Below are 27,642 nucleotides of genomic sequence, written 5' to 3' on the forward strand. Positions count from 1 at the left end.
CATGTGTGTGATTATAATTTATTATAAGTCTAAATATAGTGGCCCTTGATGGAACAGGGGGTGGGGAGGGGAGTCGTTGGTTACATTAATAAAGCTTTTTGGGGGGGGAGGCCATGTGCACTCTATATTACTGTACAGTACAAAATTAGTGTTTTGGAGGGGTTTTTTTCATGGTTTAAAACGTCTGGTACAGGACAAAGCTATTGTAAATAAATATTTTAAAAAAGCTTGAAAGAGTTTGAAAGTATCACATTTTATCCAAACTTACTACACCGGTGTGCTTGGTCATGGTGACATTGTTAACGTACAGTACTCATCATAGGCGAGTCACATTCATGAGCCATGGGGAATTAGTGTGCTTCCTAGTTCGAAATCTGTTGCCAAAGGTTAAAGGCTTGACAAAAAAAAAAAGAAAACGTTACTCTACCCAAAATAGCATGTTCCAGACTTCAGACAGATTTGGGATGTAATAGTCTCTATGGTGCCTTAGTAAACATGTGAAACATAAATTAAAATCGTCCACGCATTCCTGAGTACCAGACATTTTTCTGCCGAAAGGCCTGAAATCAGGTGATTTGTATTACTCGAGCTTATCTACGTCACTAGCGAAGATCTCTGCCTCCCTCTCCGTTCCCCAGCCAGCGCTGTCAACAAAACAAACGTGTTTTTTTTCTCACAAGTGGGTCTTCTACACAGAGGCAACCAATCAGAGGAAAGGGGGCGGTCTTAGCCAAAATATGGACAAAGCGGATACAATACTGGGCCACACAGAAGTAGCTGTCAGAGAGGCCTTTTCTGGACACTCGTATGAGAAAACCAAGGTTTTTTAAAATTAAATTGTCACTTTTATACTAAGTACCTTGTTAGAGTCACTTGACAGAGGTCTAAATAGCCAGAATATGTGACCTTGAAGTAAAATGTGTATATAAACATGGCCTAATACAGTAAAAGTTGCATGATGGTGTCAGTTTCACCCAGGAATAGATCATTTTCATTTCCATTATTCCCTGCAGCAAAATGTGCAACTGGGAATAACACTGAACCTTTCACACTTGTATGACAATGGAGAGTGTCAAAAATGAGTCACTGTCATTTAAGACAATGTTTTGTATGACTTTATGATTTTACTAGTGACAGTGGATCATTTACTTTTACACTTAAAATGAAATTTCTTTTTACACTTGTATGACATTAAAGAATGTAAAAATGACTCACGACTGATGATTTTTACATGTTGCCATTAATATTTGTTAACTTATTTTTAGACATAAAATGTGACTTAAAAGGTGGCCTACAGTCAATAAAGGTTTAACGATGCCACCAGTTTGATTTTGAAAACATTTCCATTGACATTATTTCCTATGGGAAAATGTTCAACTGGAAAGGCCTCTATTATTTTGATGTGGTCTGGTTCCACCTTGATACTTTGTTAAGAAGTCTTGCCCAACTGTCAGTTATGTAGAACCATCAAATCCTCCCTGAGGGGTAAATTTGCAACCACACAACCTTCACACCCTTTCTGTGTGAGTCTAAATGGAAGCCAAAGGTATTCACACTCTACTTACAGTGGGTACGGAAAGTATTCAGACCCTCTTAAAGTTTTCACTCTTTGTTATATTGCAGCCATTTGCTAAAATCCATCCATCCATCCATTTTCAACACCACTTATCCTGGTTAGGGTCGCGGGACGCTGGAGCCTATCCCAGCTGACTTCGGGCGAAAGGCGGACTACACCCTGAACTGCTCGCCAGTCAGTCGCAGGGCACATATAGACACAGACTACCATTCGCACTCACATTCACACCGTTACTGAGTGGGAACTGTACCCACGCTGCCTGCACCAAAGTCAGGCGAGTGTACCACTATACCATCAGTGACCTTTGATAAAATCATTTAAGTTTATTTTTTTCCTATTTCACGTACACACAGCACGCCATATTGACAGAAAAAAAATGAATTGTTGACATTTTTGCAGATTTATTAAAAAAGAAAAACTGAAATATCACACAGCTATAAGTATTCAGACCCTTTGCTCATTATTTAGTAGAAGCGCCCTTTTGAGCTAATACAGCCATGAGTCTTTTCGGGAAGTTTTTCACACCTGGATTTGGGGCTCCTCTGCCATTCCTCCTTGCAGATCCTCTCCAGTTCTGTCAGGTTGGATGGTGAATGTTGGTGGGCAGCCATTTTCAGGTCTCTCCAGAGATGCTCAATTGGGTTTAAGTCAGGGCTTTGGCTGGGCCATTCAAGAACAGTGACGGAGTTGTTCTAAAGCCACTCCTTTGTTATTTTAGCAATGTGTTTAGGGTCATTGTCTTGTTGGAAGGTGAACCTTCGGCCTAGTCTGAGGTGCTGAGCACTCTGGAGAAGGTTTTCGTCCAGGATATCCCTGTACTTGGCCGCATTCATCTTTCCTTCGATTGCAACCAGTCATCCTGTCCCTGCAGCTGAAAAACACACCCACAACATGATAGTGCCAGCACCATGCTTCACTGTTGGGACTGTATTGGACAGGTGGTTTTCGCCACACATACCGCTTAGAATTAAGGCCAAAAAGTTCTATCTTGGTCTCATCAGACCAGAGAGTCTTATTTCTCACCATCTTGGAGTCCTTCAGGTGTTTTTTTTTTTTAGCAAACTCCATGAGGGCTTTCATGTGTCTTGCACTGAGGAGAGGCTTCCGTCGGGCCACTCTGCCATAAAGCTCCGACTGGTGGAGGGCTGCAGTGATGGTTGTCTTTCTAGAACTTTCTCCCATCTCCCAAATGCATCTCTGGAGCTCAGCCACAGTGATCTTTGGGTTCTTCTTTACCTCTCTCACCAAGGCTTCCCCACTCCCCCCCGACTGCTCAGTTTGGCCGGACGGCCAGCTCTAGTAAGGGTTCTGGTTGTGCCAAACGTCTTCCATTTAAGGATTATGGAGGCCACTGTGCTCTTAGGAACCTTAAGTGCAGCATATATGTTTTTTGTAACCTTGGCCAGATCTGTGCCTTGCCACAATTCTGTCTCAGAGCTCTTCAGGCAGTTCCTTTGACCTCATGATTCTCATTTGCTCTGACATGCACTGTGAGCTGTAAAGTCTTATATAGACAGGTGTGTGGCTTTCCTTATCAAGTCCAATCAGTATACTTAAACACAGCTGGACTCCAATGAAGGATGATCAGAAGAAATGGACAGCACCCAAGTTAAATATGAGTGTCACAGCAAAGGGTCTGAATACTTATGGCTTTGTGATATTTCAGTTTTTCGTTTTTAATAAATCTGCAAACATTTCAACAGTTTCATTTTTTTCTGTCAATATGGGCTGCTGTGTGTACATTATTGAGGAAATAAATGAACTTAAATGACTTTAGCAAATGGCTGCAATATAACAGAGTGAAAAACTTAAGGGGGTCTGAATACTTTCTGTACCCACTAAGTAGAAGTACAGATACATGTATAAAAAAGACTGATACAATTAGAATGATTCAGTTCCTAAAGAAAAGGTTCAAAAGTACTGACTCAGAAATCTACATTTGTAAGTACAAAATAAAAAAAATGAATTTTTACAGTTTACAATTTTTTCGGTTTTACACAATATCCGTTTTGACTTACACACTGACACAGCAGCAAACGTCACAACATCCGTCCACCATCATTTCACGTTGGTTACCTCGCAGTGAAAAGTATAATTAAGTGTTGTGTTTTGTGCTTATTTATTTGTGTAGGTATTTTTGCCAAATGTCTTTTTCTCTAACCATGGGTCCAAAGAAAGTGAGTGCTGAGAAGTGGTGAATGGTATCCGTCGAATTAAAGCATGAAACCATAGAAAAACATGAGCAAGTGTGGTGAACAAATAGTGACGAGTGAGTTCAGTGAAAAGTGAAAGGGAAACAAATGTGTATACCATTCTTCTTGTCTCCCTCCGCTGGGGAATCTGACCACAACTTGACATACCTTGAGGCCACCAATGAGGACTGTGACGGTTTGGTCTCAAGATACAGTGGAGGCGATGCACGAGTTTCTTGGTGTCACTGACTTGATTTATGTTTTTAAATATCATTTTGTAATAAAAAAGGAACATTTTATTTCTGCCTGATTTATTATTTTTCATCATTTATGTTTGATGTTTGATTTTATTTATGTACATCACTTTGTTTCAGCTGCAGTTGTTTTTTCCAGTGCTCTATACATAAATTGAGCTCAGAGTTGAGAAACAAAATGGTCCAAAAACTGGTGAATTTGTTCCATTCTATCTTATTAATTATTTTTATTATCGTATGTTTTTACAGAGTGCAATCCTACAGAATACTATTTTATTCTTTTTAAAACAAATTTTGGGGGCTGTTTTCTGGAACGCAATAATGGAGATAGTTGTTTTAAAAAATGAGCAAATTGAGTTCCAAGCAGGGTCATGGAACAAATTAAAGTCGTAAATAAAAGTACCACTGTACCTGACAGTTACAGTAATAAACTATTAAAGTACTTTGTTACTTCGCACCAGTGAACTGAGCTGACGTCTGCGTTTGTGCTTGTGTAACCATGGCACCGTGACTCACTCGCATTGGCCCCTGGAGGCCCCTCCGGTCGCCTTTGCTGTTGGCTTACTCAGCCTTTTCCTTCGAGGTGTTGGAGTTTGACTTAACCATTGTGTCACTGTCAGACAGACGCCTCTACCAAATTCCAAGAGGCCTCGTCAGGTGCTCCGTCCTCCTAATGCGTCACCTCGTGATTGTACCAGGAAGCCACTTTTTAGACACTATGGTATGCACATTAGTCAGTTAGTATACTATCAAACTAAACTATAATATTTTACAATTAATTGTGTTTATTTTCATGTTCAGTGGAGCTGTGCTGCAAAGTTGAATGGCAGAGGTATTTTTGAAAAAAATATGCAGAGAAATTATGCAAATAAATATTAATTCCGTTACTTTTCAGTATGTTGTAAATATCTGTAATCCCTCATTAGTTGGAAAAAATATATATTTTAATAATTATCATATATCATAATCATTGTTAATGATTTATACCAGAAGAGATTACAAAATATTTTGAGAATAATGTTATAAATTTACTCATAATAGTTCAACAAAGTCGAACTATTATGAGAATAATGTCACAGTTTTGGGATAGAAAAGTTGTAATTTTACAAGAATACATTTAAAATATTAAGAAAACAACCATTTTATGAGAAAAGGTTATTCACAGTAATTGTAATTTTATGTGAAGAAAGTCTAAATATTATGAAGGTAACGTCTTAATTTTACGAGAAAAATAAAGTCAAAATAAGAACAACATCATTTTACAAAAAGTTATAATTTTATGATGTTATTTTCAAAACATTATGACTGTTGTAAAAATACAACCTTTTTCTCAAATTATGATGTTCTCGTAAAATTCCTACCTTTTTCCTCATAAAATGATGATTATTGTAAATTACTACTTTGTTTTTATTCTATTTCCTTTTTTTTTTACTGCTGTAACTCCGGAATTTCCACACTGGGGATCAATAAAGTAAATTTATGCCATTCTTGTCAAATTCAAACTTTTTTCTCATGAAATTATGATGTGATTCTCATAACATTTTTACTTTTTCATGTAAAATTACTTTTTTAGACATCTTTTTTTCTTGTAAAAATACATTATAATCCTGAAATTACAATTTTTCCCCATAAAATTATGGCTATAGTCTCATATTTTGACTTTATTCTCATAAATTTATAACTTTTTTCTCATAAATTTACCTGTGAAATGAGTAAAATTATTAAATTACTCTCATATTTTTACTTTCTTCATGTTAAAAAATGTTTTCTTGTAAAATTATGACATTATTCTCATAAGATTATGACTAAAAATAAATAAATAAATACAACTTTACACAGTATTTCCAATGGGGGGAAAGCTTTCACAAAATACCGCAGAATCTGCATCCTGGAACTGAATGTCTTTAAAATAAATTAATAAAATCCATCATAGAGGACTAGAAAAGGGCCGTCCTACTTCCATGTCCTCAAAACGTCCAAAACACCCAAAATGCACCGGGCTCACCGCTTTCCAAAGGCCACTGTAACGTGGCCGTGTTATTAAAAGTCACTTATGCTCACGTTTGTTTTTGTTTTTTTTCCTCCGCCGGCTTCGGTAGCCAACATGGTGGACGCTGACTGGCCACTGGTCTAAAAGAAGGACGTTTACTTTGGACGAGATGAAGGGAAGATGGATGTTTGTTGTGCTTCGCTTGGAGAGTATCAATCACAAGGATACGATATAAAAGTACCTTTTCCAGTAAAAGGAAGAAAGTAATTTTTTGCTCGCCATAATTTCGTCAGACAAAAACTTTGCAGGCAGTTTGTTCACCTTTGCTTTTTTCTTGAAAAATTATGATGTTCATTCATTCACTCATTTTCCACACCACTTCTCCTCACTAGGGTCGCGGGCGTGCTGGAGCCCATCCCAGCTATCTTCGGGCGGGAGGAGGGGTACACCCTGAACTGGTCGCCAGCCAATCGCAAGGCACATATAAACAAACAACCATTCGCACTCACATTCACACCTACAGACAATTTAGAGTCTTCAATTAACCTAGCTTGCATGTTTTTGGGAAGTGGGAGGAAACCGGAGTACCCAGAGAAAACTCATGTAGGCACGGGTCGAACATGCAAACTCCACCTAGGCGAGGCCGGTTTTGAACCCGGGTCCTCAGAACTGTGAGGCAGATGTGCTAACCAGTCGGTCACCGTGCCGCCAATTATGATGTTATTGTAAAATTAAAACTTTTTTCTCATGAAATTATTGTAAAATTTGACCGTTTGCTCATGAAATTTTCAATTATTGTCATATTTTCACTTTTTCGTAAAATGGCAACTGCTTGTAAATTTGCGATGATATTCTCATAAAATAGTTATTCTTGAATTATTTGGATTTTCTTCTCGTAAAATTATAATAACATTTTACAATAAAACTACTTTTTTCATTACAAGGTTTTTTTCTCAAGAAGTTATATTTTTCTCATAGTATTTTGACTTTTTTCCCATAAAAACAAAAATCTCCTAAAATGATGTTATTACTGTAAAATACCACCTTTTAACTCATTTTTATTTTTATTACAAAATTGCAACTTTTTTCCATAAAGTTCTATTAATATTTTAAAGTTTTATTGTAAAAAAAAAAAAAAAAAACTGGTTAAGTTATGACATTATTCTAATAATAGTTGGAATTTGGCATAAATGTTTTTACCTTTTCTTGTAAAATCGGGATCCAAATGTCTGATCTTTCTTACTATTGCTATGATTTCCAATGGTGAAAACAGTTTCCAAAGATAGACTTCTTTAACACTAAACTTTGACTTTGTCAAGTGTTCCCAATAATAGATCACATTTCAGCACTCTTGTGCGTAAGTGTGCATACTTCCTGGCAAACGGACAAATGTTGCAATGAGTGACATTGTCAAAGACATTTAGATGGAGCCAGGCCCTCAAGAGGAGAACAGGTTCATAAGAGAGTATCGATAAGCTCGGCCTGTGCAAGACTCACAGTCGCATTCTGCTGCAGACATTCAATTCCACACAGACAATCTTATCTTTGTCAAGAGCAGTGTGCTACACAGAGCCAGATTACACAGCGGTCACATCCCGTCCAGCCCCACCGCTTCCTGGCCCGTCTCCCCTACTCCCTCCGTTCACCCCTCCATGTTTACTGGAACGATTACTGAACTTCTGTTTGTCTAAAACAACTGTTTGTTCTCTGTCCACATGTCATTTGGATTTACTGGAATGTGGAGGGTCCACTGATGTGACTCAAATCCATGGATTGACAGAAAATGTCAATGTATAAATGTCTAAACAGGAAGCAGTGCTGCTTGATATTAAATGAAATGTACGCAACAAAAATAAATATTGGACTCATTTAGGGCTGCAATTATTAATCAATTAACTCAAATAATTCAATTACGATCAAAGGTTGAAGGAAATCCCCTTGTAGGGGATTTTTCCACACTGACAAATGTTACTGCAGTCGCGCACACCACACTCACTCCATGTAGAAATAAATTGGTGCGATGTCGGCGAGCCAATGAGGAATTAGTCCGTAAAAGATGGAGACTGTCCAAAGTTTGGGATCATTTCACGCTCAACAAGGAAGATAAAGTGGAACCGGAGACAAATTCCTTGTGTGTTTTGGACATACTTGGCAAATAAAGATGATTCTGATTCTGATATAGTGTGTAATATACTATAAGAAATTATGAAAACAAATTTGTAAGTAAAAAGGAAACATTCCCAAATTGATAATGTTCAGCATGGCAGCAAATTTTATTTCAGAATAAATGTATAATTATTTACAGTGCGAATGGTTGTTTGTTGATATGTGCCCTGCGATTGGCTGGCGATCAGTTCAGGGTGTACCCCGCCTCTCGCCCAGTCAGCTGGGATAGGCTCCAGCACGGCCGCAACCCTCGCGAGAATAAGCGGTACGGAAAATAAATAAATGAATGAATGAATATTTACTGTATAAGGGGTGAGAGCATAGAAATTTTACTTTTCACTTCTTTTCAAATGTGGGTTTTTCATCCTACATTATGGTTGTTTTCTACTTTTATTTGTTGCAATGGTATTATATTATTTCTATTTTTATTAAGGTGTTTTTATTCAGTTGCACACCGCAATAACTGACTCAACTCATCTGAAAGTGTAATATTTACCACAAAAGCAGGTAACGTATCAATGTTAGCTAATTTAATACAGCCTACCATCGCTAGTTAGAACGTATTGTTAAGTCCCTGCAAGTGGTCAAGGACAGACGATGCACTTTCAGTCGCTTTACTGAACAAAGAGAAAGACAACAAACAGTCATATATGAGCTGCCGATAGATAGCCACAACTCACGCCGAGTCACTCAACACCCAGACAGAAATTACAGATTTTTCTCATAAAATGATGACGTTATTCCCGTAAACGACACTATTCTTGTAAGATTACAACTTTTTCTTGTAAAGTTACAACCTTATTCTGGTAAGATTTTGACTTTCTGATCATTTTTTTTTCTCATTAAATTACGACTATCCTATTATACTCTGAAGCCGAAGCTTCCCTGCTAAAGCTACTGCCCCCGCGACCCGACCTTGGATAAGTGGAAGAAAATGAATGGATGCATGGATATTATACTTTTTTCTTGTAAAATTATTATATTAATCTCATATTTCCACTTTATTCTCGTAGAAGTTACCACATATATATATATATATGAAAATTATGGCATTATTCAACTTCTCGTATGATTGTAGCTTATTTCCCTCATAAAACTAAACTATTCTTGTAAAAATTCTACCTTTTTATTGTAAAATTACATTTTTCTTTTAAAATGCCAAAGATTTTCTCATAAAATGATTATTATTATTGTTACATTATTCTCAGAATAGTATTAGTTTTTGTTGTCATCTTAATGTTTGTACATGCATAATTTAGCTCAACTGCTTATTTCCTTCCTTTGCTTTTTTTTTTTTTTTTTTTTTAATCAGCAGTATTTATTATGCTGTGAAGTGCCCTTTAAGAGGTGGTGAAGATGACACTCAAACTCAAACGTGCTCAGTAAATGCTTTTACTGGCAGGAGCAGAAACTTACTATAGTCAACATACAGTACTTTAAGAGGCTGCGCAATGGTCGCATGCTACATTCGTAACAATTATCTCTTGTGACATCCCAGAAGGTTAACATCTCTGACTACTACAGTTTAGATTGATTTATGCAAGTTGTCCTCTGTCATTACAAAACGTGTTTAAAAAATATTTCTTTTTCATTTACTGTACAGTACAAGTCAACAATGGACACATTTTTTAATGCTATTGAATGAGAAGGTGTGACCAGACTTTTAATTATTTGAAAATGATTCATTTTTATAATTTAAAACAACGATAACAAAACATCTTAGGCTTTTGAAACGTTCATGTGTCAGTTATTACCAGAATATCCCCATTCAATGAATTTAAAAAAATAAAATAAAAAACTTGTATACCATGTATACTAATACGTGTACCGGTGAAAAAAAATCGCTGATTATTTTTGTTTTTCGACTGTAGTTGTGTTACCGTGTCAGACATTACATTAGTGTGGCAACAAGGCTACTCCACACGTCAAAATACTGAAATAAAGACCAAAGGGTTATCGTATGGTAGAGCCATGTTTAAAAATTTTTAAACCAAAATACATTTCACTTGCATGTGATGTCATCACTCATTTGCGCTGTAAGAGAAATGGGTAATTGGAATCGTCAGGTAGGCAAACAAAATATTCCTAGGAATCGAATGACTGGGAAATTGTTCTAAAAAACGACCGATTTTTGCCTCCCATCTTTAGACATAATTCATGAAGCCGATTACAATAATGCTTCAAACACGTTTGCATGTACGTATCTTTATTAATGCTCATTACCAAATTTCCGGGTCATGTAAACCTGACCAATTCAATATGAATCGACTGATTACTTTTGAGCTTAATTGGGCTTAACTTTGATGACACAAACAGTTCACTATTGCTTCAGAGCACCACCCATTTCCACAGTTACACTAAAATGTGGTAGAAGTGTCCTCTTTATCCAGTTTGTTGTACCACTGATTCACTTTGGACCATTTCTCAAGGGAACTTGTGCAAAAACAGATTGGTCTTCCTCTTCCCAGCATTTATACCGCAACTGGTTCCGCCATTGAAACAAAAAGCTGTTATTTGTTTCACCTTGACATGCAAAAATGGAACACACTGACTGTAGATGTGATAAGGACAATACAGTAATTTTTAGTTTAGCAGAACACCAGGGTGTGTCTTTTACAGTGACTGCTCTGACTGTCCTATAGTAGTATCCTTGCATTCAAACATTCCGTTGATTTCCTACATCTCCTGTTTCAACCCTATCAGTGCTTCCACAATTTAATTCCTTATGCCTCATAACGCTGAGATTTTAGATCCAGTTCGATCCGACTTCAACATTTCCTGCAAGATTCCTGATAAATCTAATGAGAATCATGCGAGACTTACACAACAAACTCAAATGACTCCCCTGAATCGCATGAGACCGCTGCTAAAACATAACTCCTTCACAAATCCTGCAAGACTTCCACTCAATCCTTTGAGGCTTGGTAAATGCATTGATAAATCTGTCTATCCAGTCCTGTAGGTGGGTAGGTTGTGTAATCATTGTGCAAAAACGAGAAATCCCGTGACTCTCAGGAGGAGATCCTTAATTCCCACATATTGAGATAACTGACAAGTAACCTAGGATGAATGACTCAGTCAGAGTTACGCCCGAGTTCCTCACAACAACTCTCCCGTGAGCCACAGAGAAACTCGACATTACGTCATAAAAAAATGCACCAAGCGAGTGAGCACGCATTGTATTTGTCAGAGGCAAAGAAAACAGGCTCGGCAACAGACAATGGTCTTTCTCAATCGGTGTATCGTTCATTCTTTCCATGTTCAATTGACAACTGAAAATTTAAAAAACTGAAAAAAGTGACTGATTATTTGGTTATTTGTTTTTAAATCTAACACAAAAAAATGGCCTGAATTTTTGTGTCTCAATTTTGGGCTAAATATGAAACACAGGTAAACGCTTTTTTAACTGGTGAGGTTTGCATGAGCCGAAAGTTTGGTTGCACATTTGGAGCGTTAGTAAAGATAAGTTACCATGTTCGTGGTCACAATCAATCAACTGACACACCGTTCTTTGTATATCACTGCAAATGATTGAAACAAGCATGAAATTAATGGTCCTGTTGAAGTGATTGGCCCCAGGTCTACTTGTCCACGTCCAATAAGTTTAAAACAATGCGATCAGATAGACAAACAGCAGTAAAATCATATATTTGTGTCAGGCATAATGCATAAAGCCGATTATGATAACTATTTTCATGTTTGTCCTTGATACTGTATGGCTGGTGGATAATTGTATTTGATTGATATTTATCAAATAACATGACAAAAACAACAACAAAAAACTATAACACATCATACACCCAGAGATGCAGAGTATTTAACTTATTAATGTGTGCAGATCACTACAGATGTGTTTTGTTAGTTGAACTTGGCTTACTCTGTCTGACCAACCAGTCAGAGGACAGAGTGCTTTGGGCTAAACTCTCTGTGCCCTGTGAGGAAAAAAATTGAAATCTGATTGGTTGAAGAAACAGTCCCATTGCCAAGATAGTTTCATCACCATTTACGAATGATTCTGAGCGCGCTGGGCAGATTGGCAACACATCGGGACTGAAGTCTGATTGGACAAAAACAATTCTAACATCCATCCATTTTCTGAGCCGCTTCTCCTCACTAGGGTCGCGGGCGAGCTAGAGCCTATCCCAGCTATCATCGAGCAGGAGGCGGGGTACACCCTGAACCGGATGCCAGCCAATCGCACGGCACATACAAACAAACAACCATTCACACTCACATTCACACCTACGGACAATTTAGAGTCTCCAATGCATGCATGTTTTTGGGATGTGGGAGGAAACCGGAGTGCCCAGACAAAACCCACGCGGGCACGGGGAGAACATGCAAACTCCACACAGGCGGGGCCGGGGATTGAACCCGCACCTCAGAACTGTGAGGCAGACGCTCTAACCAGTCGTAATACCGTGCCGCCAATTCTAACATCCACATGCATGAATTGGACGAAGTGCAGCTAAGACAAACGCTACAAATAACGACTCTTTTGAATAAATACAAATTCGTATAACTAATATTAGAATTTAGCTGCTTCTCATAGTGTTAAGGTAAAATCAAATTCAATCCTGTCACCCGTTCTTCCCTTTGTATTTTTTATCTGAGCCCAAAATTGAAACACAGAATTCGGGCAGGATTATTTTGTTTTTTAATCTAACATACCTGTATCTAAATGTACATACTAAAAGTGCAAATCACTAAATCAGTTATGTTTTTGTTTCTCGATTTTCAATTTCCAATTGAAAATGGAAGCGAATGATCGACATATTTTTCTTGCTTCAATCTCTTGAGTTTCTCCCAAGGCTCTTCTCGTCTACATGTGTCCCATGTGACTCAGGATTCTGTCAGCACCGCGCCACATAGTCAACATTTCTAGAAATGGAACAAAGCGGGGGGCCATTACGCAAAGATTTGCAGGTCGTTTCCCACAATTTACACTCCCCTTCAAAGCAATTATGTGTTTTTTTTCTGTTCAGTTCGGTGCCGAAATGAGAGTGTTGGTGCACAGGAGCAGTGGTGGTTTGCGGCAACAGGCTGTTTTAGTGCCATTCCCGACTGTGATTAAATGCGTAAGGCAGAACTGTGCAGAACATGTGTTGCCTATTTGCAACTCCATGTTTAACTTTTCCCCACAATCATCCCAGAGTGTGTTTTAAACTGCAGTAAAAAAAAAAAAAATTTAAATTATTTCAGAGGCTTAGCGTAATCATTATTACAGTAAAACATTATTTTGACCTTGTCTAAACTTTTGAATGCTCATGCTTAACTGTACAATGTGTCAGTACATTTTACACAACTTGCTACTCAACTCACTTCACAACTAGGAGCAGTCTGGCAGAAAGTAACATTCCCCCCCCCACCCAAAAAAAGGCTTCAAACTTTATTGCTACTCCCAGTTGTACCTTTGTGCCAAACTCAACAAAAAGTACTTGAAGACTCCATTTGCACAATTGTCATTGTATCAGAAGAACTGCACTACGTACTCGTCGCTTTTAATCGCTTGATGTCTCGTTGGATCATTTGCACCAGGGGTCCAATTGAAGCCCACAAGACGATATTTTGTGGCCCCGTACTTCACATCAAAGTTTAGTGTTAGTGCAACCCAGACGTTTTTTTTTCCTGAGTCGTTCCCCGGGGCGTTTTATTTGTGTGTGTTTTTTTTTAAATCACTTATAAGCTACCGTAGCTCATACTCATGACAGGTTTCGGTTTGTTGACAAGTTAGCCAAAGTGAATTAGCAACGTTTGTGACTCACCCAGTTCCAGTCATGTCTTTCTCAAAACCTGCCACGAAGAGAAGGGTTGGCTACGAGCACAGCCAATTTCAGGAAAAGCGGGAGACAGAATTGTTAGATTGTTGCAGCTTAACGTTGCATTTGGTTGAATGACGATGGAGAATAAGAGTATATTTAGCCAAGCATGGCATATTTAATAAGGAGCTGTTGCTCAAATCAGCCTCACAGAGCACAGCTTTCAAAGAATAAAGCATCAAAGAACTATACTGGCACACAGGAAGAAAGCAAACATAAAAGGAACAAAGATGACACAGGCATGTGTTCTATAGCATGTGCCCTAGCGCCTCACTGCAGCACAAGCATAGTACTGCACATCAATTGAGGAGATAGATTTAGCATCTCTCAACAGGAATGTTTTCTTTGGTTGAGCACAGGGGCACCCTGACATGTCTTATATGCAATGAGAAAGTTGCAGTGCTCAAAAAATACAACATCATACATTAATTACTATTCAATAAGACATGCTGAGGCGTATGCAAAATACCAGGGAGATGAGAGAGTGGACCGGGTCACCAATTTTGCTGTGAACTGTTAATAATAAAGTTTGAGAAGATTAGAGTTCCGTAATTTCTCGTCTATAATGCCCACCCATGTATAATACGGACCGGCAAAGTTGACCTCAAAATCCTGGAAAACCCTTCTACCCATGTATAATGCATTTTTACAATGCACGATTTTGCTTCTACCCATATGATCAAAACATGAAGTATTATCTGCATTTTGTTAGTTTTTTCAAATAATTATTCTGAAGTTAAGCACTTTATTTGAATACATAATACTTTCTATTCACTTGCTCTTATTTTGAAATTCACAGCCCTACTTTTATTTTGTAAATGAGAGAACACACAGTTGTGCTCCTGTTTGATTACCCAGGCAGAATTTGTAAGATGCGTACAATTCTTAAAAGAAAACATTAAGGACCAGGCGAAACACATTTCATTTTATTATAATCATGTAAGTGTACAGCTTTTTCATAACCTCTCGACCTTTCATTTTCCCCCTATACTTATGTATAATGCGCACTATTGACTTGACAATTTTGGGAGTAAAAAAAATGTGCATTATACACAAGAAAGTATGGGAATTGTATTTTTTTTCAATACTTGAAACTCTTTTTTTTGTGGAATGCTTGATGCGGCCTCACCCAGACTTTATCTCCAGGATAAGTTGAGATCCCTGATTTGCAGTAAGTTATTAGCATTACTGGTACCCTGACATTGCTCAATGATTCTCTTTACCCATGTGTTTATGTCCTGAATTTATATTGTGTTATAGTGACATGTTTGTGGTAGTACATGAGTGACTCCCACTACCTGTGACAAATTCCTTGTTTTTGAACATACTTGGCCAATAAAGATGATTTTGATTATGATCAAACAAAAAGAATCACACACTGTAACTTTGCTTTGAAGTCTGCTATCTTGATGCTAACACATAATGGGAAACACCTTAGACAAGCTAATGAATAGTCTATGTGGTTGTGTTATAACACCTAAAGCAATGGATATTTGAATACAAACGGTGTAGCAACACATGCAAACAGACAATATAACAGTACTCACAGGCATATATTCTTTAGCCTATGCAAAAAATACAAATTAGTGCCACTCAGTAGTTGTAAAAAAACTCTGTGTGACTGTATTATACTGCCCCCTGGTGCCCAAGGCACACACACCAGAAGGCCACGCATTCAATTAATAATGATGCACAAACTGCCCAATTCTTTATATTCTATTTAATAATGTATTGTTGTATGTTTTTAGAAAGTACAATATTATAGAATGCCATTTTTCCTATTAAATACACATTACAAAACTTTTTGCTGGATTTTTTGGGGAGGCTGGAACGGATTAATGGCATTTCAATTCATTTCAATGGGGAAAGATGATTTGAGACACGAGTATTTTGATTTATAAGCGTGATCACCGAACGATTTAAACTTGCATCGCAAGGCATTACTGTAAGATTATGTCTATGGGTAAAGCAACCTGTGACCTGCTCCATTTTGTCAGCGTGCTCAAATTTGAATGAGATTATTGAGAACTAGAACGTGTGCACGCATTTAAAAACCTGGGAGAAATTTGCGGGTGTGTTGTGCTAAACAACAAGTTGCGGCAAGTGGCAGAGCACCACTTGGCCGAGCGCCACTTAGACATTTTGCAAGGAGGTTTGAAATGCTTGAGGTGAAAACGTGTCAATTTCCGTGTCAGGCCTCAGGCCAAAAGAACCTTGCGGGTTCATGAACAAGTCCTGATTTGCTGAACCAACACAGCATTCAAAGTATTTGCATGTGTTATAGGTTTGTCTTTTTTCTTTTTTTTTAATCCTCAAGCAGCATTCCCACTCATCAACCTACCAGTGTGTGACTTTTACAATTCAGTTATTTTTCTCTTTTGTCTTTATCCCATCCATCCAATCATTTTCATTAGGGTCAGGGGTGAGTTGGAGCCTAACCCATGGTGACTTTGGGCATAAGGTGGGGTACAGTACACCCAGGACTGGTCGCCAACCAATCGCAGGGCACGTATTATACCAATGACCATACATACTCATGTTCACATATATGGACAATTTAATCTTCGATTGACCTAACATGCTTTTGGAATGTGGGAGAAAATTAGGGAAGAAATCTCACACAAGCACAACATACAAACTCCACACAGGAAGCCCAGGACAGGTTCAAACCCTTAACTTAAGAACAATGAGGCAGACATTCTAACCATGGGTTCACCGTGCTGCCCTTGTCATTATCCCATAGATTACAGTGATTCTCAGTATGGTAATAGTACCACTCGGGGTACGCAGGCTCCCTCTGGTGGTACCCGAAAAAAATCACTGCCGAAGTACAATTTAGTTGTATTTAACCTTTTCGTACAAGATTTACATTCCATTTTAATAACTGTTTATTGTTAAACTTCAATGTGGCTACAATTGTTATTCGACTTTTATGCGCAATACACTTTGTGGTACTTGGAGAAGTATTTTTTTTTAAGTGGGACTTGGTGTAAAAAGTTCAAGAACCACTGCCATAGAACATATAGAGAGGAAGCACTTATTAGTCCTGCAAGGGGCAAATTCCAGTTTTACAAGAGCAAAATGACTAAGAATATAAAAAAAAAAAAACATAACTATATATGTACATATTTACTACATGCAGTATGAACGAACGCAATGAGCAGCGTGTGTTGTCTATGTGGCAAAATGTCTGTTATCATGTCCAAAATGGTCGAATACTTTCCAGAATCTACAGCATTTTCGTAGATTTTCCTATGCAACATTTACAATCACAGTCAACCTCATTGATTTGGCATCCTAAGATCTAAAATTATATATTCTACACGGAATGAACATACAACTATACAAATAGTGGTGGGTTGGCTGCATTTAAGCTGGCTGCATTTAAGCGTCCAGTCATGGCTCGGAACTGGCTGAGGTACTTCAATGGTTGCAAACCAGACAATTAAAGTCACAGAAATAGTAACATCTGATGTTCATTAGTTGGAGAAAACACACAAAAAACATCCTCGCCTTTAAGAATTCACCACAGTGAACTATAACGACGTAAAACATGTTAGGGGGTGGAGGAGTTAACTTTTTTTTTTTTTTTTTTTTTTTTTTGCAGGAATGCACATGAGACGTCTCTTACCTCAACGAAAATGGAAACCTGTTGTCCTCCTGCCTTGGAGAGAAAAAATATCTGCCTGTCCTGAACCAGGAAGACTTTTTTTCTTTCCTTTCTTGGGCTTTCTGAAGTCGTCTGCCCAGTTAGATTGTGTGAGTGAGTGTGTGCCTCCTCCAGGCGTGCACGCGAACAAACACATAGCTCCAGGTCCGCCCCTGCTCCTCTCTACATAAACGCCTGTAACCCGAGCCAGGTGTTTGAACCACAGCTGGCCAGGCAAAATATGCCACTTTTTCATTTTTCCAATGTATCTTTTATTATATTATTTTTCGAAATTAAAACATTTTATATATATATATATATATATATATATATATATATATATATATGCCTTAAATAATTTTATAAATGTAGTTTTCATTTTGAAAACCAAAAAACTGTCTTAGTAATCGAATGACAAAGTACAAATACGTGGGTACACATAATGAATGTAGTCCTTGTCCAGTCTGCATTTGTCATAATGGCGTTAGCGACGTGCCAGCGCGACGTCTCATTGGTCGCCGGGGTAACCACGTGAATCTCGTCTGCTGCATGCCCCGCTCTGGGAGGTGAACGCACTTCCGCCCCAAGATGGTCGTCGGCGCCTTCCCAATCGCCAAGCTCCTCTACCTCGGAGTGAAACAGATGAGCAAGCCCGTCGCCAACCGAATAAAAGCTGGGGCCCGGAGGAGCGAGTTTTTCAAGAATTACATCTGTTTGCCGCCGGCACAGCGTGAGTAACCGGCTTTTAAGGGCGTCCAGTGACCGCTAAACGCCAGTCTCAGCCATCCTCGGACCTAAGATTCGCCGATGACCAATGGGATAGCATTTGCTAAAACATGGTATCCAATAGACGTCGTGAATTCCCTTGGCTGACCAATAGTAAGACAAGAGCAGTCAGAGTGGGCGGGTTTTGATTGTCATTGAACGCTAGCGTTAGCAGCACAGGGAAACTTTCCCCACTAACCCTAGTAAATATCCATCCATCCATCCATTTTCTGTACCGCTTATCCTCACTAGGGTCGCGGGCGTGCTGGAGGCTATCCCAGCTATCTTCGGGCGAGAAGTGGGGTTCGACAGCCAATCGCAGGGCACAGATAATCAAACAATTATTATTAAATTTTAATAATAACAATGATACACGATTTGTCCGTGTTGTGACGACCTATTTAAGTATATCGGAATATGGCACTCGCTATTTTCTGTTTAGCATTGTACATTACAATGAAATATGCATACTGTATATTCTCTGTTATCTTAAAACAGCTTCCAGTTTAAACGACAGGCAATGGCAGCCATAAACTTGTTGATGTATGTGTACATTTCTTCTTCAAAATACCTCAGTCAACTCATTTAAAAAAAGCCCATCTCGTCTCTGTTCTATTTGTTTCTAAAGTGTAATGGTAATCCAAAATGAAATTGAGCTACAGAGACTGATCGTCTCCTGCCAGGGTAATACTACCACAAGTTGAACTGGTTCTCAGTATACTAGGAAACATCTGCTCTTATTGCGGCTTCACTGACACGCGCATGTTCTTTAAATCACTGCAGTGTACCACTGGATCGAGATGAGAACCAAGATGCGGATCATGGGCTTCCGTGGGGCCAGCATTAAACCACTGAACGAGGATGCGGCGGCAGAGCTGGGCGCAGAGCTGCTGGGCGAGACGCTGGTCTTCCTTGTGGGCGGGGGGTGCATGGTGCTGGAGTATACCAGGCAGGCGGCTAACTCGCGTCGCAAGGAGGACGAGTTCAACCAGACGCTCACCAGCCTACAGACTCAAGTAGCCGAGCTCACTTTCACTACAGAGACGCTAAGCGCTCAGCTGAGAGAGGTGAACAGGCAGCTGGTCTCCTTTCCCACGCCAACCAAAAAGTGATTTTTGTAAAGGTGGTACGCGAAGGGACATGAGAACACATGATTGCCACATGAAAAGCCTGAAGCTGCCACTTCACATATTGCCACCCCGCAAGGAGGAATAAGTGGACATAACATCAGGGAGCTGCGAGTTGTCATTAGCTCGTGTTCGGAGCAACTGTGTGCAAAAAAAAAGGGGATTACTATGATATTCATAGTCTATTTTCTGTGGTGGACGTTGCATGCTCATTACAAAGTCAAATGACTGTGTGGAGAATTGCATCGACATTCATAAATTAATATATCTGATAACAGTGACGTTTTTTATTTTGATGACTTGGGAGAGGTGTTGTTAATGATGAACATCCCTCTCAATAGAAAAAAGCTCAGTCAAAATCACTGTGAATCACTTTGCTGGTTTATGTGGAGCTGAATGAATGATGGTGTAAAATAAAGACGATAAAGGAATTAATAGTGAGTTTGTACAAATTGCTCTGGAAATTAAAAAAAAATAGTTGCATACCTAATTGTCATTAATGTGCCTTAAAACATTTTTAAAATAAAAAATATTCACATTTTCTATTGCACCTGTCCTCAGGGTCATGGGTAAACCTCAGCCTATCCCAACTGACTTTGAAGGAGAGAGCATAAATAATTGAACTGGTCGCTAGACAATCGCAGGGGACAATTAAACAAACAACCATTCGCACTCACATTCACACCTATGGGCAATTTCAAGTCTTCAACCAACCTACCATGCATGTTTTTGGGGATGTGGGAGGAAACTGGAGTACCTCACGCAGGCATGGGGAGAATAATAATCATTATTATTAATAATAGTAATAATATGACGCGATACGTCAGCGCCCTATATCAGCCCGGCGAAATGACGTATCCACGTGGCGGCCATGTTGGAAAGGTCGACGCTCCCATCAAAGCCAATGCATGGACGTTGAAATTGAGTCGTAATTTGCTCAATTCTCAACCTATTTTCACGAGATTTACTTATTTATTAACGTAAAAACGTGTGCTATAATTACATAAAAGCAATATAAAAAGTTCAAAAACATATATATATATATATATATATATGTTTTTGAACTTTTTATATTTTACAGCGTTGTGTGCAACCATATGCACCACAATGTGGCGGCATCCTTGCTCTTCTTGCCTTCCACACATGAACTCCTTTGGCGACTTTGACCTCCCTAGCTTAGCGTCACCGTAGGCGCTTAGTTCAAAATGGGCGGGTCTGATCGATCTAGTCATATCTGTGGGCAGAGCCACACTGACAGCGCGCAATCGGACAAGTCCAAATGAGCAATTGCGGGAGAGCGAGCAATGGAAGTAGCATGGCGGAGCAGACACCCGAAACGCGTCCTAGTCCCGGTTCAGAAGTGGTTCCTACCACAAAGAAAAAGCCTACTCGTCGAACGGCTGAAGGGTTATTAGCGAAGAAGGACAGGGAGCGACGTAATAGACGAACACGGATTTTTCTTGGCGTCGCTTTTCCTCGGTGGAGAACCCTGAAGAAACAACTTGGGCTGAGGGCAGACAAGGACGTCGCCTTGCAGCTGTTGGATCAGTAAGTAACGTTGTAAGGTTTTGGGTGGGATGTGTTGCTGTTACATGTACCGGATTTAGTATTTTATATTCGTGTAAATATATTGTAGTGTTAGTAGCCTGGTACACCGTTTCCCCCATGATGTTTTCAAAGCAAAGTACTACGTTAAAAAAAAACAAGGTTTGCGTTCGTGAATCCATCGGTGATTGTTGAACATGAGCTCTTCACCTATCCAGCTGTGATAATGAATATGCTAAGATACAAATTAGCCGGCCGAAATAACATTATTTTGCATTTCTGTAGCAGAACATAAGCATTGAATTACCAAAACGGCATCAGTTTGGCCACCTCTGCGATAAGACTACATTACCCAGAATACTTTAAGTGTGTGCGCGTGTATATATAAGTGTGTTATGTATGTGTATAATATATATATACACAGCTGCAGAAGTCTTTTGTAGATATTGCTGCCATTTTATTTTCACTGAAATGTTTGTAATGTTGTGATATCACCACAAGATTGGTGGGGGCAATGTCAACAAATGTGCTGGAAACAGGAACAGGAAAATGCGGGTCCTAGGGTGACAACAGTTGAATACTGACTTAGACAATTTCGCTTCATATGACAAACCAGATGAGTGAATGTTCCATAAAAAAGTTCATAATTATAAAGATGAAACTGTTCAGTGTTTTTTTATCTGTTCAAAATTGTAACTGTAAGCCCAACCTTTTCAAAAACTCAGACAAACTAATAGATTGAACCACAAGATGGCACTTCAAGGTCATATTTGGAAAAGTATGTCACGTTTGAGACCACAGCAGATAATTGCATGACCAGGGAGAGTCACAAGCGTTGGCTTGAGAAGGAAGTGATATATTTAAAAAAAAAAAAGTGCTTTTACAGCTACTTTTCGAATATACTTAAATTGTATACATTGAAATATCCAAAAGCAACTAATTTCATTTTCTCCCAGTAATATAATGGATTGCAATTACATACATTTTGTAATTAAATTATGTAATCTTGTTATGTGTAATTAGTTAATCGATAACACTGACAACATACGGTCATCCATTCGCAAATGCAGTCAAAGTCTGCGGCCCAAGGTTACTATTCACTAGCCATATCTTGAACGCCGGAGTTTTCAAGTGGCTAACTTGGTTAGCTTGAACAGTAGGTGTGTTACTGACTGTCTGTCATGTGTGTTTACAATTTTACAACTTAAATAATTTTCAATACAGTTACGAAAAGTGCACAAAGCAGCCATCGTCGTCAACCCCCACGAAGACCGGCAGACGACGCATCCAACCACCTCCTCCTCCTCCCCTATCACTTTTCCGCAATTGCTCGGAATCCCAAAGGTACAGACTGTTTTTTTGTCTGTGTGAGTGTAGGAAGCTCAAGACCAACATACATCTTGAACTAGTAGCTGCATAACTCTCGTGTTGTAAAACATCCATGTGACATTTCGACATGGTCTTCTGCAGACCAATTGTTTATTGCTAATCACAAAACACCCACAAACATTAGCCCCTTTTCCATTGTACCAGTTCTACCCCCAACTAGCCCAGTTATGTTAGCCCCTTTTCCATTGTACCGGTTCTTCACCCAACCAACTTAGTTCCGCCCTACGTGGTCACTTTTCCATTACATGACTTCTAGGCTGGGCAGTGACAATGGCACCGTTCCTCAGAACCTCCTCCGACTTGGTTCCCAAACACAGGCCGAGGAGGGCCGTGATATCACTGTCATCTGATTGGCCGACAGGTGATGATGTTGCTTTAAACTCGGTGACATCACTGCCAATTGATTGGCCAATGAATGTTTGCGCTTCTGAGCGTGGGTTTCATCCACTGAATAAAAAAAAAAAATGAAACAAAGAACTTGTCAGTTTTACAATCATGGCATCTAAAGCAGCTTTTGTTCTGTGGTTGACTTTAACTATTACAAAACTAATGCAACCTCGCTCCTATGCCACCGGGTCAGCTGATGCGGGGACATCCCACATTGTCTCGTATGACGAGACAATGTGGGATGGTGCAGAGGGCGTCAGGTAACAGCCAGTGACTTTACCAGGTCGGTGGCACAGTCATTTTCTTTTCAGGAAACACCGCCACCTTCCATTTAGTCGTCCAAAAGGGTTTTCCACAAACACCTATCCTCGACTAAACCGTTGGTCTCCCAGAATGTAGTAGCCAGCCGTTACACCACCTAAAGTATTTGTCAGGTGTGTGAAATAAATAAGTTGTCTTATGATGCCAACTTCCACAGTGTGGACAGTCTCAGGACCCCAGCATCATGGAGGCTCCCATGGCCTAGCCGCCGTTGCTTTTCCATTACAACGGGCACCAGTCAAAACTGGGAGGGCTTGGGGCAGGATCATTTTTTTTCAGTGGAACGAAAACTGTGCTCCGAAGCACAAACATCCACAAGCCAGTCAAATGGTAGTGACGTCACCGCCTACATCTGTCGGGCAATCAGATGACAGTGACGTCACTGCCCTCCTCGGCCTGTGTTTTAGAACCAGGTCGGAGGAGGTTCTGAGGAACGGTGCCATTGTCACCGCCTGGCCTCAAAAAAGTGTAATGGAAAAGCGACCACACATGGCAGGATCCAGGCTGGTTGGGGGCAGAACCGATACAATGGAAAAGGGGTTCTATGAGAGGAGTCAAAATGGGGTCAGAGGGCTGATTCTGTAACATTCCATTTTACTCATGTGCGAGTGTCAAGTCATACTGAGTGATAATTTTAACAAATCTAACTAAAAGTGATTGATTTGAAAATTGAAAACTCCCTTTTTAACTCAAACTATCCAAGGTCTCCGCGCCTTTTGTTTGTAGTGTTTTTGGTAAAGACGGTCGCACCTACAAGCCAGACGACTTGAAGAAACTGAGAATAACCGAGCTTAAGGATAAACTTGAGCACCGCGGCCTTGACGCCAGTGGCCTGAAGCTGGACCTGGTGGAGCGGCTTTTGGCTGCGCTGGAGGAGGAAGCCCGGGCCAAGACCTCCAGCCGAGGGGACAAGGAGCAGGTTGACGAGAGGCAAGAACAACAAGGTAACAATGAATTTATACATTTCAGATTTTCTTTAAAATAACATAGTCATATGTTGCTTATCCAGCGTGTGGAAATAATTAGTCTTTCACTTGAAAGGGAACACCAGGGCTCAAGACTAACTGTTGCACTGGTACGCCTAACTTTTTTTATTTCTTGTGTGCACCAGCACAAAACTTAGGTGCACCCAAATTTTCGCATTCAACACCGCAGTTTTACAGCTATACTCTTTAAAAAGAAAAAAAAGATAGCCGCCTATCTTTTAGGCAACATTGACTAACAATCTGGTCAACATAAAGTTCTTTATTTGAAGCACAATTCTACAAGATGGGTAACTTACTGAAAAGTGTTGGTGCTTGGAGTGCTGGTTAGGACTTTCGTGCAAATCAGGCCTTAAGATTCTTCACAAAGAAATGATCAATCATTCTTCTCATCTCATCATCTATTTCCACTCAAAATCTGATGGGGCTCGGCCACTCCCCTAGGCCTGTCACGATAACACATTTTTCGAATGCTATGTTTTCCTCGATACATGAGAGTATTGTCGACCCCATATATTTATAGGATTATCGTGACAGCCCTATACTACTACAAGTCTTGGAAGTGTTAAATTTGTTCAAACTAAAATGAAGAAACCTTGAGAGAAAACAAATATTTCCTTCTTCTGACTTCACCAAAACTCCTTTGTTTGGGTACATGATGCATTTTACGCTTATTCCTCTGTGACCATATGTCACACAATGACTAACAATAAGCACAACTTACAAGCACCCTGTATGAAGTAACATTATTGTTGCGTTATACTGTACTTGTGAAGTTGTCACCTTCGTAATAAACAAGCCATCGTTTACGCACGTAAATATGGTGACTATGGTGTATGTGACGGCAATCTTGTTTTTAACTACTTGTAACTTGTTTATATCAAGTGGGTGTCTGATGTGCGCATGTCACACAGCTGATTAAATGTAGTGCACATGTATACAACTGGTCTGAATGGATCAATTAACATGTAAAAAGTTTACCAGAGATCTTCAATCTGAATTAAAAAAAAACAAAAACAAAAAGTATGTCACGTGTAGGAAGTAGCTGGACCCAAGAGCAGGCGGAGGCTGATGTAAAATGACGAAAAGTTTATTGAGCAAAGGTTATGGAGTCCTGGATGTGTTGGCAGGCGGCAACTTGGACGGGTGGCAGTCAGTGGACAGAACAGGCGGCTGGCAGGAATTACGTGGGTCAGGAACACTGGGAACGAGGAGACACAAGCGTTAACAAGGGAACGAGGAGTTGTTGTAATTATAAGAAGCATAGCTGAAAAGTGAAGTGTAGTTATTAATCCAACACTGAGCTTTTTGGAAGGCAACCAGTTTGTGGTTGAATTAAACAGAGGTCCTCAGTTTACGATGGTCCCAACATGAGGTTTCGAGGTTACGAACAGCACATAATCAACTAGATTGCACCGAGGCATTTTTCAATAAACAGCTGAGGATAGGTTTCACAGAAAAACATCAATCTGTCAATCAATTTTTGAATAGTGAACCATGAATATGCGGGGGATTAGTGTTTATTTCAGGTGGAGCCTTTGTTTAGGCACAGTGACGTTTATTGTCCTTCATGGCAGAAATTAAAGAGGAGATCCAAATCAAGGACACCCCTGTGCAGGTCGACGACGCTGGCCGGGAGGCCTGCAGGGCACAGCGCAAACGCAGACAAGATGCCGGCAGTCTGGCTGCGGAGGTGAAGGTTGAGTCAGAGAGAAGCGGACGTTCCGGCCGAAAGCGACCGCATGAGGAGAACAGGGCCTACTACTACAATGAGCAGAGCCAGAAGAAGAGGTATTCATTCATTGTCCAAAAGTGAATTTATGAAGACGAAGTAGGATGGACAATTCTTTCATCCAGTAGATACTGAACCGCGAGCACATGGCTAATTTTATCTTCTCTTCATACATCGGTGCATCGAGGGGGTAATAGTGGTGTGCTGGTTGAATGCTGCTGGGCGATATATCGAGAAGCTCGATTCGATCAATATTTTATTAATACTCGATAGAAAAAGGGAATGATCGATTTTTATATATATATCGCTGCTCCGCGAGACATCCGCCAACATGGGGAAGATGCTCGTGATCAGCGAGCCATAAATAGTCCCAAAAAGGGCACATCTATCATTTGTAAACAACCATAGTCTGCAAAACATGTTTAAAAGATGTTATGACAAAGATGGGCTTATCCATGTAAAATCACCTGAAGTTGAACACGTTATCGAGTGCGATGCATGTATCACGTTAAAGAGATCCACGACTCCGTTCCACTCATGTAATGTAAACAAAACAACACTGCGGAGCTATCGTGGTGGCAGTTGAAGTGCTTGTGTTTTTGTGTCACCGTGCCGCATCTTGGAGATCTATAAATTATTAAAACAATAAACTTTTTTCTTATTCGACACTTGGTCATGAAATAAAAATTTGCTGGTCGTATCTCATTTAAAATTTTATCACAGCTACTTTCTGTTAACCACGTTTCATTTAGTAGCAACAAGTCTAGATTGTAATGATGTCATTCATCAACATTGATTTATTACCCAGTGACCTGATATTGAAAAGAGCTATTGATTTATTTCCCAGTGACTTAATATTGAAAAGAACTAGTCTCGCAGAGATAACTGGAGACAATGGTTTGATAGTGTCACATTTTATCCTCACTAAGTTTGTAGTTCTTTGACCAACTTTCCGTCTATTGTAATTACAGGGATGAAAAATGCCCAATTTCCATAGGGGTCTGACTTATTCTATCTATCTATATCTCTCTCTCTCTCTCCCTCCCTCCCCCTCCCCCCTTATCTATAAGTAACTGTAATCCCACTACTCTAATATAAAATGTAACGCGTTAGATTACTTGTGTCATCAGCGGACTACATTTTTTTATTACCAGCATCACTGCCGGTGAGTGAAAAAGTTAATTCTGGACCGCACACTAGGTTTGGACATCATTTTCCTGTCTGTAACATCAGATAGCCGTTAAATCGGGGTCTGTTAGATTGAGGTTCTTCTGAACTACTGTTAGGTCATTCTGACAGTCTATAACAAATAGAACTGTTTGTTTGTTTCTTTAGTTATTTAACACTCACTCTTTCACTCAGCATTGTAACCTATCCAAGGTCTCATCCCCACGCTCTTTCTTTCTAGTGTTTGTGCCAAGGACGCTCGCACATGTAAACCAGATGACTTGAAGAAACGGAGCATAAACAAGCTTGAGGAAGAGCTCCAGCACCGCAGCCTGGACGCCAGTGACCTGAAGCCAGACCTGGTGGAGAGGCTCTTTGCTGCGCTGGAGGAGGAAGCCCGGGCTGAGTCACTGGGCCGAGGGGACAAGGAACAGGGCGACTACAGAGGAGAGGGTGACGATGGGGACAAAAAGCAAAACCAGCAAGGTAAACCACGGATTTACACTTTCTGGAGTTTCTTTAAAAGAACATAGTCATATATTGCATATTCAGCATGTGCCAATAATTACAATCTTTCATT

At 39.6% G+C, this 27,642-nt stretch overlaps 3 protein-coding genes across 10 annotated transcripts in view; 2 read left to right on the top strand and 1 right to left on the bottom strand.

Moving 5' to 3' along the window:
* The window catches only part of ppp1r13l (protein phosphatase 1, regulatory subunit 13 like), a 36,994-nt gene extending 19,084 nt beyond the window's left edge, over positions 1–17,910 (bottom strand). For both annotated transcript variants that reach the window (XM_061682592.1, XM_061682593.1), the window contains exon 1: positions 17,629–17,910. The gene's annotated coding sequence lies outside the window, so the exon portion shown is untranslated. The remainder of the gene's footprint in view (positions 1–17,628) is intronic.
* A 319-nt stretch (positions 17,911–18,229) lies between these two features.
* opa3 (outer mitochondrial membrane lipid metabolism regulator OPA3) lies at positions 18,230–19,990 on the top strand. The gene is made up of 2 exons (XM_061682073.1): positions 18,230–18,376; positions 19,195–19,990. The coding sequence occupies exons 1-2, from the start codon at positions 18,235–18,237 to the stop codon at positions 19,521–19,523; spliced, it is 471 nt and encodes a 156-aa protein (XP_061538057.1). The 5' UTR covers positions 18,230–18,234; the 3' UTR covers positions 19,524–19,990.
* An 820-nt stretch (positions 19,991–20,810) lies between these two features.
* LOC133404946 (apoptotic chromatin condensation inducer in the nucleus-like) overlaps positions 20,811–27,642 on the top strand; it is a 29,711-nt gene continuing 22,879 nt past the window's right edge. For all 7 annotated transcript variants that reach the window (XR_009768896.1, XR_009768895.1, XR_009768897.1 and 4 more), the window contains exons 1-5: positions 20,811–21,086; positions 22,308–22,427; positions 23,907–24,124; positions 25,741–25,954; positions 27,304–27,548. Coding sequence is in view for 2 of the 7 variants with exons in the window: in XM_061681486.1 (XP_061537470.1) it covers positions 20,818–21,086; positions 22,308–22,427; positions 23,907–24,124; positions 25,741–25,954; positions 27,304–27,548 (1,066 nt within the window). In the remaining 5 variants the exon portion in view is untranslated. The remainder of the gene's footprint in view (positions 21,087–22,307; positions 22,428–23,906; positions 24,125–25,740; positions 25,955–27,303; positions 27,549–27,642) is intronic.

The sequence above is a fragment of the Phycodurus eques genome, chromosome 7 (assembly GCF_024500275.1).
Source record: "Phycodurus eques isolate BA_2022a chromosome 7, UOR_Pequ_1.1, whole genome shotgun sequence".
In the NCBI taxonomy this organism is placed as follows: domain Eukaryota; kingdom Metazoa; phylum Chordata; class Actinopteri; order Syngnathiformes; family Syngnathidae; genus Phycodurus; species Phycodurus eques.

Bases quoted from the DNA above. Each gene is read 5' to 3' on its own strand.
- opa3 (XM_061682073.1), top strand. From the start codon at position 18,235: ATGGTCGTCGGCGCCTTCCCAATCGCCAAGCTCCTCTACCTCGGAGTG. The intron at 18,377-19,194 runs GTGAGTAACCGG...AAATCACTGCAG, and splicing joins CTGTTTGCCGCCGGCACAGC to TGTACCACTGGATCGAGATG.